Source organism: Opisthorchis viverrini (assembly GCF_000715545.1).
Source record: "Opisthorchis viverrini unplaced genomic scaffold opera_v5_86, whole genome shotgun sequence".
NCBI classification, from domain to species: domain Eukaryota; kingdom Metazoa; phylum Platyhelminthes; class Trematoda; order Opisthorchiida; family Opisthorchiidae; genus Opisthorchis; species Opisthorchis viverrini.
The window spans coordinates 1549589-1564328 of record NW_008751742.1 but is presented as its reverse complement, the minus strand read 5'-3'; the positions used below and the strand labels follow the sequence as shown (position 1 = coordinate 1564328).

The 14740-nt window shown below is 39.3% G+C and overlaps 1 protein-coding gene across 1 annotated transcript in view; it reads right to left on the bottom strand.

Moving 5' to 3' along the window:
• Nucleotides 1–14740, bottom strand: part of T265_04918 (hypothetical protein) — a gene marked incomplete at both ends in the record, with an annotated part of 47556 nt that overhangs the window by 23810 nt on the left and 9006 nt on the right. Inside the window, one exon of the mRNA XM_009169778.1 lies at nt 1100–1358. Coding sequence (XP_009168042.1) covers nt 1100–1358 — 259 coding nt within the window. The remainder of the gene's footprint in view (nt 1–1099; nt 1359–14740) is intronic.

Below are 14740 nucleotides of genomic sequence, written 5' to 3'. Positions count from 1 at the left end.
ATTTGTGATAGTTAACCAAAAATACTCGGTTTAAAATTAAGCTTTGTGATTTTGACTTTTCATAAAGAACGGAACTATTGCACTTGCAACAAAAATCTTCTGTCAATATTGCCTCTTAGACGAGTGTTTATGGGGAAAAAGGGGAGCTGGGTGGATGCATGAAAACTTTGCGCACATTATTAAATCTCTGACTCGAGGTTCAATTACATTTCAAACTGTATATGCTTGGAATGGGGAAAGCCGCACGTGCATCATATTCCTTCTGTATCGTAATTCGTAATTCAGCGAACCAGTTATTACCATCTTGCTTGGAATGAACAATACAAGCGGAGGATACTAGAACTATTTCCTTTTCAAGTATCAGCTAATACCGAATCCAATCACCAGTGAATCTTTAGCCACTAGCCCAAGAGCTATTGATTTCTGGGCTAAATTTGTCCCCGCTGGATGTTCACGGTGAATGAGAAAGATGCAGATTGCTCCTTGGCTTTCCAGCTTGGGTTAGCTTCACTGGTAAACTGGGACAAAAATTTCAAACTTCAAATCACTCTTGCCATTTACACAATGTTTTTGCTTATTTCGGATAGCACCGTTAGCCAAAGTCGATAGCTTACTTGAGGATGTTCCTCTAACAAAATAAATGCCAATGCGTAGCGAAAAAGCATAATTGATCCTTAATAGAGTCATAGTGTGACTGTTGTCCGTGCGCTTTGAACTATTTCACCCGCTTGAGCCCAAACTCACTTGATGGGTAACCCGTGATGATCATAGCGGCCCAACTTATGAATGGATAAAAAAGCTGCCTAGCCAATACATTCTCCCACTCTGGCACGAGGAACAGAGATGTGTATATTTCAAAAAAGACGAACGCCACTGTTCTGCTCAGCATGTAGGTAGAGCGCAGCGGCAGTTTAAGCTTACTTTATCACGTGCTGGTATTCCTGTAGTACAACGACCATTACCGCACTTGCTTGAAGATAGTCTTGCATTGACAGTAAAACATTAGAATTCGGAATCTATTGCTCACTTTATTTGTGAGAAATAAGAACACGAGTACGAATAAAACATCCCTCCGGATAGTTCAACAAGTTGAACTTACTTCAAAATATTCTTTGCGTATAGCAATATTGCACACAAATTTTTCACCAGTGCGGAATCCACAACGCCTTGCTGAAGTGCCGTGTGAGGTTGTGCTTGTCTCCGGGCTCTTTGCATTCACATCCCATCCTCCTGTACTCTCAAATACTATTTGCAAAGGCTGGGTTTCAACCACAGGTAGCTCGCCTTCCAAACCATTGGATTCATCGAAAGCAACTGGGTCAAATGCTAAATAGTCTGACAGTAAATCCAGACTGAAGCTGACAGATCAAAAGGGAAGATAATCGGTGGATCGGTAAGAGAATACCGAGTAATAACAAACATGCCTAGTTGACAGCCTGGAGAAAACAACATTAGGAACAATGTGCGGGTTTGTGTGGATGAACTGGATAGACAGATAAGACATGTTAACCATAGAATGGCAGAGAAATAGAAAACTGAAGCAAACGCAGCATTTTGACGGTAATTGATCAGCCTATCCTTAAATGTGCTTCATTCTTCGTGCGTCAAGTATAGTAGATATATTTAATGTCTGCATGAAACACCATGTATGTATGCTAGTTGTAGCTTCGTTCTGAACTACTGTGGCGAATTTGACGGCGCGGCATCACAATGTTGCACAGGCACAAGCGCACTGACCAAAGTATATTTACGATGGGTACACAGGAGTTATGAATGATTAATTAAACAGCCGAACCAATGGAATCACTGTTTGCTTTTCCAGGTTAGGGTGTGACCACTATTTACCACAATTGCGGGGCATTTCATCAAAGACAGGGTTTCTGGATAATTATTCCTCAAAAATATAACGTCACATAGGGAAAAGTGACCAGAAAACTTGGTCACTTGCTGAGATGAGTTGATGTTATTTTGGCTTCAGATTATTCACCCATGTGTGCGTACACACCATACCTAAAATAGATGCCCGAGTATATTCAACTGCAACCCAAAGCCGCACAAACTAGAAGCCTAAAGATTGCGACCATGTGTGGTATACGCAAAATGGGTAGCATGGCGCTTCCCAGCGTAATCAATAAATGTCATTCAAACAAACACAAGCATCTATGCCTGTGTCACAATTCTGCTGGGCCTGACGCGTGGGTCATTCACTTTGGTTGAATGCTGTCATAATAATCGCACGTTTACTATTGCAGTTACAGGTTTATGCTGTCGATGTAACTGAATGGTGGCAACGTTTCTGCCGCAATAACGACTTCTCTATTTGCACAAAAACACATTTTTCGAAGGAAACAAACATTAAATTCATTAGACTTGGTATGGTTAGAAAAAGTTTTACAATGGTTTCTGGTCACTCTAAACGGTAATCATGCTTAAACTTGCACACTACTGTTCAGTTCATTCTTCACCACTTCAGTGAGCTTTTTGTTTGAACTCCCACTCATAGCTGTGTTCATTTAAGGTGATCGCTTCATTTAAAACGATGTTAAATATGATCAGATGTGGAAGTTCTTTTACCACAAAAATAGATTACCAAATTATCTCATTATGTCTGTTTTATTGGTTTCCACAAATGGACCCTTGCTGTGGCAGGTGCACCCAAAACGTTGACAGGCTGATGGCATTCTGTGACACCAAATGGTTAATTGCCCAGCAAGAAACCAATTAGATAACAATGTTGGCGGCGCCAGAAAGCGATTTCCGTTATTCTATGTTATTTGGTGGGAATTGGCCCGTTTGTCACCCTTTTTTGGAGAGGCCAAGTGAATATGTTAATCCGATCAATGAGTCTCACCTCAACTATAACCCCTTAGAGTAAATTGGTTGCACAAACTGTTAAAAACGGTACCCTTTGCCTGAATTTGCAGGGTATAAATAGTCAGGCATAACTGGCTGGTAACGAATCCACAATTTCGCAACCTGTTGTGCCATAGTCTATGTTATATACACCATTTGCGATTTGGACGGCACAGCACCTACTTCAAAGTTTTTTTATTACCCTCCTCGTAATATCAATACACCTTTAAGCTGAGTTGTGGTTTTTCGAAACCATGAACAAATGGCTCATTCCTCCACGCCGCTACATTACGATTTTGCAGCTGTAGCCAAGACCTCATAAAATTTGACCGCTCAATAACTGTGCTTATAGGGAAAGTTACTGAAAGGAATCGCTCACCCGGCTCTCTGAGAATAGTTAAGTCCACCCTCAGGTCGACTATGGTTGTGCGGGTACCACGTAGACCTGTACGTGTTCGGTAAGTGATTTTAGAACTGATTTGAAAGAATGAGTATATTAAGATCACCGAGTTAAAAGAAGCCTAAGATACCGTCTCCCTTGTCCATACCACCAAAGTAATCAAAGCATGAGCACGAATTTCTGAGAGAGAATCAAAGGCGGTGTTCGGCTTTGTATCCACGTGACACCCACACCCAAGCGCCTTATTGATTACCTGACAAGGGTAAAGTATACGAGAAAACGTAAAGACCGTAAATACTTTCCTGTGTTGATTTCATCTACTCTGTTTATTCGTAAACGGTACATAAGTTCAGAATAACAAACTAGGTTATTTATACGTGTGTTTGGATACGTTCTGCAAGAACTGTAATCAGAATACTATTTTGGTTACAATCACTGGGTAAACCGGCCAGGAGATTCAAAGATCCATGAAAAGTATTCCTCTGCTGATCATTCCGAGAGGAAATCTAAAAACAGAGTGATATTCATTTACAAACTGTTGTATTTTGAGGACAGTTGGAGGGCGAGGAATTGTTGGGTATAGAATCTATCACGTATAAAATTATCTACAGACTCGGTAGGAGGCTTTATTATTCTTTGTCCTCATTGTAACGTTACTATGCTATTGTCAATTATATGTTTATCCATATAGGTAGCTAGCGAGCTATTTACATGTCCATCTCTTCTAATGAGCTCTTTTACCTTCATCATTAAATTTAAAAGGCACGCTTCGCCAACAGTTCTACTGATTCAAATATGCGCGCTCATCTTCAATCAGCACACACATCTTAACAAAATATAGACGTTGGAAGAGCTATAAATTTTCTTAAATGTTCACAAGGAGGAAATCAGTTTTTCTTCTTCTTCTCTATGCAAATGAGCCGTGCAAATCCAGCTGGAGATTATTCAAAGGTTAGAATTTTGACTCACTGGTGTTTGCCTGCCGAAAGGAAGTACCACATTACGCATTACACGGCATTTCAATTTTCAGTAAGCTGGGAGCTAACGTGCTGATTGACTGCACTCAGGTAAGTAAGACTTGAATAGTATTTTCATAAACATTGTTATTCGGTTTTTGTTTTCCTTGTTTTTCAACGGTGATTTCAGTAACGATTTATCTCTTGGCAGGTTGGTTACCAACAAAATGAAGTGCAACGTCGAATTGTGTCTTCCAGAGTGGGTTAGAATGTGGGCTGCTGAGCTCGATTTTGTTGAACACTATTGAGGTACTTCAAGCATTCACACAGGTTGTGGCAGAAACATTATTACCTTCGTCCTTACAGATATCCCGTTCGCATATACTGGTGACACTGGTCTTAGCCCGTTTATTTCTGCGGGGAAGGTATTGGAAACATAAACTTCATTGCTATTCATATACCGAGGCTTCCCGATTTCTGAAACTAGTAGTGAAAATAGGTTATAATGGTGCAGCACATTCAGTAACCTGGAAACATCACAAACGAGAGATTCAGCTGGGTTTCAGGTGCGTTTCTGGAAGAACCAGGCTGATTTGCAAATGAGTGTGTTTCTCGAAACAGTCCTATTTGGGTTCAGTTGGAACATAAGGTTGACGGAAACTAGGGGACTGCGCCTACCTGATGAGCCCCAAGAAGGGCAAAATTGTTCATGGGCTGTCGACGAGGTTTCAGCAACCTGATGAATAGTGCATTACAAATAAAGGTTGTAATGTATTTCGATGGTGACGTCAGTAGCATAGTGAGCATCAAACTCAACGATGTGAAATATTTCTGAGGCACCGGCGAGAGAGGCCACAGAATTGGGGTCAATTTGTTGAACCCCAGTGATTTTCATTACAACCCTATTGTTATCAGTTGAAGCTGAATGAATTTAACCAGCACATCACAAAACTCAAATAAGAAATAAAGGACGAGATTTGTCAAGTAGTGTAAAAACTCTGAAGGAGAAAATGTCGCGCATGGAAAATTATGAGTTTGAGTGTCATCTTGTCAAGTGAGACTTCAGTCACGCTTTTTATTCTTTCTCTCGCGAAAGCATTGCTGACTATTTTTATACTTTTGGCAAGTGGATGAATGACATTTTGACTAGCACTTTTGCATTCTTGTCACGAAGAAGGCAAAAATTCACTCATGGGATTACAGGAATTTGGAAGTATGTATAATATTGGTGACTTTGTGAGTTAAAATGTTGCTGGTTAGGCAAGAATTTTTCTGTCTTCCCAGCTTGCCAAATCGCCTGCAAAGGTTGTGTCATTATACGACGAGAGATTGTCATTGAGAATCTGCATGATTATTCCCCACTTCTGCATGCTTTTTTACAATTTCTAAAGAGTGGTTTAAATTTGCAACATGATTAGTGTTGATGAAGATTTTCTGACATTTACTTTGAGTGATTATTTTGGGCTTTGTGGTCCGCTTGTCTTGTGTCTCTCTGGTTCATTTAAGAAATTTTATTTCCATAGTTCCTTTCCTTTTTGCCATCCAGTTTTCGTGTGATTCCTCTGGCCGGAACGCAACGCACTAAAACAACAGAATGGACCGATCGCCTGAAAAAACAGGACTAGTGAAATGGCATTACTCATTGGACCAAACGGCTGCAAAATAATCGGACCACAAAGCCAAAAAAGCCTGAAATGGCCATCCAAATTAAATGCCAGGCTGCCTTAAAAAACCAGCCACTTTTTAAAAACTGTACAAATACAAGCAAAAGTGAGGGAAACGCCAATGCAGCTGCTCAGTGACGATGTCCGCTAGCATGGTGACCGAATTTTTGCAGGCTACTTGCCAAATTCTGCAGACAGATCTACTCACACCTGATCAACAAACATCACAGGTGTTTTCACCCTTTAGTCTCGTAAGAATGGCCCTTGGGTTTTCCTTTCAATGAAAATCATGGTTAAATATTTTCCAGTGTAATAGGTTTATGAAACGGAGTGGTGTCTGGTTTTTGAAGATAACGTTATAAAGTGGCTACAATGCGCTTTTGGAAAATACGCAAGGTGACAACGCTCCAGAATTAGATGAAAAATTCTAGTTTTCGATTTCCTCATATACGAAGCCAAATATTTGGGGAAGTTGATGAAAGATTTTAACTATTGCAGGTTTACAATGACACCAAGCTCTGGATGAGTCATTCATCAGATCGTTGTAATAGTCACATCACTTGCGGTTTTCCAAAATTGTTAAATATCTGGTGCATTAGATTTGATCGGAATAACTGATTCCATCACATGCTACTGACCAATCACAGGTGCACTTGATTTTTCTTAAAACTTTGCAAGTTACAATAAATGATCATGATTTCTATCTTCCCATTTGTGCAAATAAAAATTTGACCGTCGATGATGCTTCCGTCGTAATTAAACAATGATGAATTTCCAAAGGCATTTCAAAATCACAAAAGCGTCATAACCAGTTTGCTGAACTTCACGGTGAAGACACCCAAGAAGCATTCCTCCCAACTTAGTCGTCATAATCCCCTTCAAAATTAAGTGCCGCATTAGAATCTCGATGAGTGTGCACACAAAAATGTTTAGAATTTTGGACGTGTTTGCTTTTTAATGACGAAATTAAACTTCATCCTCCATGTGATTCGGAAAGTGAGAAACTCCGTGGCCATGTTAACTAGGGCACTTATTTAGTCATCGGACTAACCCAGTTTTCAGTAGGATCTTCAGCTATTCTAATTAAATTGTTCCGTTGAAAACGTTTTCACTTTCGACGTGTTCAACATTTCCCAACATAGAAATAATTGGTTATCCTTTAAAATTCAAAGGCATCAAGTCATCTCCAGATTTGGCCTCAAAAGCCGTCTGAATAGACAGCACCGAAAAAACTTTGCATGGCTGTTTTCCTTAAATAAACATTGAAATCGAGTGCAAATTTTCTTTACAAAAACCCATTATATTGGCACACAGTTGCCACTTAGGATCCTCTATGAACTTCATTATTAAAAAAAACTCTGGGAACATCAATACGCTAGTTAAACTGCGAAAGGATATCAATAGTCCATTTTACCGAGCTATAGGCGAAGTCGATTTATCCATGATTCTTCAGTGTCGGTTCATTCCTTTGTTTGCGAACATGCTGCAGAATATGTGGGTCACACAACTCCATCTCTGCACGTATAACAACCGAGCACTTACCATCCTTCATCGGAACCGGAGTGGTCATGCATGCGAACAGCACAACTACAATCCACCTGATTAGCGCGAATCACCAGGCCAGTCCAGCTCAGACCTGTACCGTAATTTATCGGGTGTCGTTAGTTCGTTCTAAGGTTACCGGCAGCAGTGCATTCGAATCAGCAATGATTGTCTTAGCTACCACCTTCACGTCAACAGACACTTGCACTGATCTGCTTTGCGTCGGCCAGCCAATGAGGTTTCCCTAAAGCAAATCAGAGATTTATTTTTAAGCCATCTATTTCTAAGTTTTGACCCTTACCTTTGTGGATTGTTTGTAAATGCAGTTGTTTGGTGAGACTCTACCTAAAGCACTGCACGCAACCATTGTGGTCAGAGTCTAAGTTGAATTATTTGACGGGTATAAACAATAGTCCAACATCTGCTGGAGTGATCAAAGAGTTGTCAAAACATGATAGCTATCAGATAGTACTCTGCAATAAATGAGGAATAAAGATCTGGTGTAAGCAACAACACTTTTCTCGCATCTCTATGAAGCATTCAGGCTTAATACCACAGTTAACCATCTGTGTAAATGAAATTAGAGTTAACCAGGTTTTCATGTCTGTGCGCAGCGTAGGCTGGAATCTTCGGTCTGAATCTATCGTCCGAATAAGTTAGTAACAGGCGACGATATTGGAGTGAATTGGACAAGCTGACCTTTGCGATGCTTCACGAATTTTATCATGAGTCCGATTGTTTATAATAACAGCACTTAAAAAATATGCATAAACCTTTTCAGGAAAGAGTCTGCGCACAATAACGCAACACCATGGGATAGAGAATTGAAATATGTAAATAGCATATAGCAAAATGTTTCATCGAATTGTCGACTGTAGGTATGACTGATGCAGTGGAATCTTGTTAACCGTTAAGTGAATACGGCAAACATGGGCTACCCGGTAATTCTTCCTTGTACTAAGCAAAATTACCTATTCCGGATGAATTCCCAATGAATTCCATGTGAATTGACTTTATCTGCAATATTCTGTCTTTTTGAAGCTTTTTCGCCAAATTCATTCAATTTTTCAATCTCTACTTCAGGTCTGCATCTAAAACACATCTTTGGGTCATTCCTTCGGTTTTCTGTGGTGGGTTTTACCATGTATGGATGTTTTATGGCATAACTTGAAATAACGGTACTGAACCAGAAAGCAAATCTAGTCTGAGTGGATAAAAGACTCTGAATTATGTCAAAAGCGTAGTGCATAGGGCAACCCAAAACACCTGAAGATATCATGAGTTTGGCCAACTACCCAGTCTCTGAAATCAACGATCACTTTGCAACACATCAATTGTAGACCTCCCAAAATCAGTATCCAATACAATTTATGTAACAAATTGTTTTAATCGGTTTGAAACTAAGCGCTTTTGAACAAAGAGCAAGATATGGTGATGGTGATTTCAGACAGTTTCTGTAAGGCTCCACAAAAAAAAACTACAAAGACGGCCTAACATGAAACACTGTATTTCCCGGCAGATGTCTAAAAATGACTGAACATGAATTTCAAATATCACTGCTGGCTGTTGTGCCGTGGTTAAACTTCACTCAAGATGACAAAAAATCACAAGTCTAGCAAAATTCTGCCAAATGTTTGCTGTAGCATTCGGGAATTCTGCCGAAATACTTGGTGAAATATACCACAATAACTTAACAGAAATGAGTGTGGTGGTCGTTGGCTTGTTCGCTGAGCTGGGCAATTTGATTGCAAACGTTTCATCACCAATCGAGGTGACATCATCAGTGCGTTATTGTGGAGCGTAGGAGTGCGTAGCGGTGGGTTGGTGGTTGTGGGTATGTACACTGCTGGTAAAAACAGTTTTTTAATAGCAGGAAATATGCCCAAAAATTGGTAAATTTATCTCTCCCTCAATAAAGTTGTCGCACTGGGAGTCTAAAAAACAACCATTTTACCGTTACGCAACTGTTCACTAATCGACATTTCGTCCTGAAATTGAAGCCACCCTATCTTGAACCACCGAGGAGCACTATATAGCTGCTTCGTTCTTACTGGAAGTTATCAGGAGTGTTTAGTAACCACAAGTTAATCTCACTGCCGACTGGCCGTTTGTGGCTAAACGGTTGATTGTTTAAACTCAGTTGAAAATAGTTCCATCGCATAGTAACGGTAAACACGTGTTTTATTACCAAATGAATTCCACTTAAACTGCATGTAGCACGTAAGAACCGACAGAGATTTTTTCCAGAAGTGAATTATACTGAAAAGTTTTTATTAGGATAGTTAACAAGTCAAGAGGATAAGTGAATGAATGACTATGCTTTGGTGAACTTCTCTTATTAATGACAAGCAGGCTTGTTCAAACTTTATTAAACTGACTATATAATTCAGCGGGACGAACACAAGAATTCGGCGTGATTATCAAGAATGCTTACATGCTTGAGTCAGTGAATAGCGGACACATTACTCAGGAAGGAATATCAACAAGATTTGGTCACAACCCTACATGAAGACATCTAACCCTAATCGGATAGAGAGCTCACTGCTGAATGTTCATCCTTCAGTTAACAATGCTGACTGGCCACCTGCTACTAATGCATCAACCCAAATTGATCTGTGAGCCAATAGTTGTCTTTGGAGACCATAAGTTATAAGCTACAATGAGCGAAAAGCGTTGTTGGTCGGTTATTCTATAGGCATGTATGTATAAGTATGTATGTAGTACTTTCAGCAATAATTGGAAATTATCCTCTAAACTTTTTGATCAGCGGGACCCTGATAGTCAAGAGGTATTATCAAAACTTGTAATTTTGTCAGAACGCGATCAAAAAATTGCCAAACTGATAACTTGAGATGCGCATTCTACACAATGACATTGAGAGAATGTGTGTTAACCACCGAAGTTAGTTTTATCTCGACTGATGATAGTATGGAGTCATGATACTAAAGACAAATGTGAATATATGGGTTGGTTGTTAGCTTGAAGAGGTCAATACTTTTGGCTCATTTAGGGAGCAACCAGTGATCCCCATAGGGCAACGTTTCAGGCAGTGACAAATTTGATTTACTCAGTGCTGTATGCCAGAAGATTATGTGACAATCTAATCAGTATTCAAATTACATGACCATCTTTATTGTCTCGAAAGCAGGACGAATTTCAGCCAAACTTTCTCTCCAGTTTTTCCATTATCTATGCAGTCCCCGACTCCGGATCGGATCCAGGTTAGCACAAACACATCAAAAGGTTGAGTTGGATAAATCTAAATAAATGAGGAATTTTATCTTTCTTGGCAGTCAAGCTAGGTTCGGAGCGTGAGAGGCTCTCCAAAGACTATCAGGAATTATTTGAAGCTTTGACCTATCAGGACGTTGTCCAACACCGAAACCCTCAGCTGCACAGATTAGACCATAATTGTCCTCCATTTTAACTCTCAATGACACCTAAAAGTAAACAGAAGAGATGGAATTCTCTCGATACGTTTAAATGGCAACCTATCTCCTGTGATTTCGGAAACTAGGGTTCGTTTGTGAAAACAGCGTCATTAATCTCACTCTTGGCTACCGGCTGGCTGCTGATACGGACGTGTTGTTATCACAACAGCGTCCACTATACTGTTTTCAGTATAGATACACTGTCCATTAATTTTGCGATAATAGCTCTTAACCGTTGGTTACCTGGCGGCTATTTTATTTGTTCTCTACTGAAATAGGCGTAACCAGTAGGTTATTGTAGCACGCCTTCACGAACTATTTGTGTACGCATTTCAGATAGATTCGTTTAGAATTTTTACTTCTCTATGCTTTACTTGGCTTTGCCAACTAACCGATATTGTTTGAAATAATTAATTTCCATCCAACGCATATTTTACGCAAGAATAGAGCTTCAACGCAATAACAATGTCTCTATGTGCATTGATAATATAAATATGCGACTGACTGATACGAAAATTCGATCACATGTCTCCTCATGTTTTTTTATTTTAACTCGTACCTCTCCACTTCTGTTGAAGCACACTTGATGGAAACTCTGAAGAACCCAGTCAAGAGTGCAACAAACGTAATCTCGGTATCGTCGCAGGAAGCTAAGTTCAAAACTTATCTGTTCATAAGAAACATCATTTTCTAACTCTCAACCAGCTTCCGTTTTGGGGGTTGTGAACAAAAACAAAGACGACCAAACAGAGCGACAAAAAGCCTATCCTTTGATCAGTTTTAGCTTACATAATTACTTATAATCAAAGTTCATTGAGTAGACTCATTTTAGATACCCCACAGGAAGCCATGATTGTCTTATTAGTCAAGCCGGTTCATACTTAATGCAGAAAAGCGCTGTGAGGTTATTTCAGCGACATTTGGAATCATAAACTGTTAGCAACTCACAAAACTGCAGGCAATTCGAATGCGCTACCTCCTGGATATTAGTTTAAATACTTAACCGTTTTGTCTTCAGCAACAGATCATAAATTGGTGCAAACGTGTCTAAACTAAGAAAGCGATAACAAATCTGCTCGTTTCGAAAGATGCTCGAAACAGACATCCTTCTCTAAACAAATAAGCTTTTTTTGACTTATGTCCCGGAGCCTCTCTCACCCTTATTTATGAAGTGTATTTGACAACAAATAATAACTTACGAATCTGAAAAATTATGTTGAACTCTTTTGCTTTACTGAAAATAAAGGTCAAATAGTTATAAGTTCGAAAAAAGGATTTTTTGGTGAGACCTCCGTTAAGGCAACTCAGGTATCAGCTGATACATGGGGTGAGCTGCTTGAGTCGCATGCTGCTCCTGAACTTATTTGGGTAGACAAAATTTGGTTCATTCCCTTTCACGTCAAATTTAACAAAAAACATTAAAATTAGTTGCACGGTACTCTGTAACGGATCTCTATTTCGTGGTGTTAAAATGTTTTTGCCTACTTCCTAGATGCTGATGTAGCATGCGACATTCACACTGCATAAGCAACTCAAACATTTTTCGCTTCGATACTCTTTCCTTTCAATCTCAAGAGGAATGCGAAAAGTCTAGAGATGGTCAATACTGTTTTCTTCCCCACTTTTTGCGACTGATGTTTCCTATAAACATAACACTTTACACAAGAAGGTATTACGACAAAAGTACTCAAAAGATACTAGGTGATGATAAGTGGGCACTGTAACTACTTGTTAGAAGCTCCATTTTGCTTACTTGTCAAGCTCATAAGTACCACAAAACTGCTCTCTAACTGATATCAACTGTACAGGTAAACGTCTTTTATCGAGATCAAGTAACCTATTAAGGTTGTGCTACATTTTAGTAAGACAATGTCCCGTTAATTTTGGCTTTTTATCTAGTTTGTGTTTCGGTATCGTTATGTTTCATTAAATAAACTTCCCATAGATTACTCCCCAAATCCATGTATTGTCATGAGTGTTTATTAAAGTTCGTTCCATGAAGATGTAGTACGCATGTAATGGTGGATTTCGAAGAGAGCAAAGAATCTTGCGGTCCGACTGAATCGTATGGGACTTACGCTAATTTTAGCAGTGTATCACTCGTAAACACGAAATCGTTGTGCAACCGGCATGTGAGCTACTGCCATCCAGTCTAATGGCCTGTCCAACGAATTTCAACCTTCCATAGTTTTCGTGTTTCAAATGTCTGAACATTTTCGGGTGACGATTACTTAGAAGCCAAAAAAGTTCTCATTTAAAGGATATGTAAAAAAAATCAGGTCGATTTAATAGTCCTAGTGTGTGCTACCCCGTCTGAATATGATTCACGATCTTGAAAGAGTGCTCTTGAGGCAGCTCAGAATTCTAGGCAGGTTGCCTTAGAAGACTGAACCCAGTCAAGTCGACAAAATACTAACAGTTGACAGTTGTCATAACATGGCGTAGTATACCCGCTTGGACATTAGTTTCGAGGAATGCTTGTCTGAATCTCAACTGATTCTCTCTTTTATGATTCAAGTCAGCTACCACAAATAGAAGTTGCACGCTTAGTGAAACTTCCTGACCAATCAGAGCTAACAATCACTAAACTGTAATAAATGAAGTCAAATTTTTTTGAAGTGTAAAAATAACGATTACATTAGGTTCATGACTTGGCAACAGGTGTTCAAGGATATTAACCATTTTCATGATACAAAGTTCAAAAAGTTTTTGGACGCAGAATCATCAGTAAAGCCTCCTTTTAATGAAACTGCAGTACAGAAGAGAAGAACCGTTACACATTGAGTTTTGTAATCAGAAACATGGGGTTTTAGGTCAGTTATGTTATTTGTTTAATATTCGCATAGTTTGGTTCATGCACATTAAAAAATTGAAAATCTGATCAATGATAGATAATATGATGCTTGTTCTAATTTACATAGCATTCCCGGTGAACATGCCGGAGACAGACGACTTTTACTTTTTCCAGTGTGCCTGTTAAGCATCATGAAAAGTAAGGGCAACTGTCTGACTATCAACCACTAGCCCTATTTCAGACGTAGTTCAAAGCATCTGATAGACAGAGCAAAAAGCGGTGGGATTCATATGACATGCAAACAGGTAAAGTCAAGAGTCACCGGGTTTTTGAGTTAGGTTTTTAAATTTTGAATTAGACCGAATCGTGTTTCGTCCCTCTAAGGAGTCTAAATCAGGACCAAAGGTCAAGTGGATATGTTTTCATAGAAAAGCTGCTTTGTTTCTTTCAACTCACACCTTCAGGTGCTGCTACATGTATTTTGTGAACGTACAGTTAAAAGATTTCGATGTAAATAAACTTGAGAGTACATCGAATAAGGCTCTCTGATTTTCCCAGGGGATGATCTTAGGAATTTTTTACTGATTATTGTTGTTGAAAGTCAGTAAAAATTGCAGCTCATGGCACAAAAGAAGGGTATACTTAAAAAAGCAGGCTGTCGCGTCAAAAAAGGTTTTCCAAAAGATACTATGAAATATTTTTTTACTCAGTTTGTACGGCTCTAAATGACAGTTGCTTACAGCAGTTCCCTTTCCGGGAAGACCACTTCCCACAAACAAACGCTGGTACTGCGTCCCCCCCCAATGTTCCTCTCTCTCAGTAAACAAACCTGATGGCTATTAGAGTTTATTATCAACAGGGCTATTTTTGACCACTCATCTGCGATTCTTCATCAGTTTTGCACACCGCAAAAACGCTGGTAAAAATGTCCCTTCTGAATACCTAGATATTCCTTCGGTTGTAAGTGAAACACTGGGAAAACAAGACAATCTCATCCAGTGTGCTTCTAGAGAATAAGTTCCGTCCAACGGTATCAAACCAGAGAAAGAAATATGACAATTTGTTCAAATTGAGCTGTCGTTATTTGTCAGATCTTTACT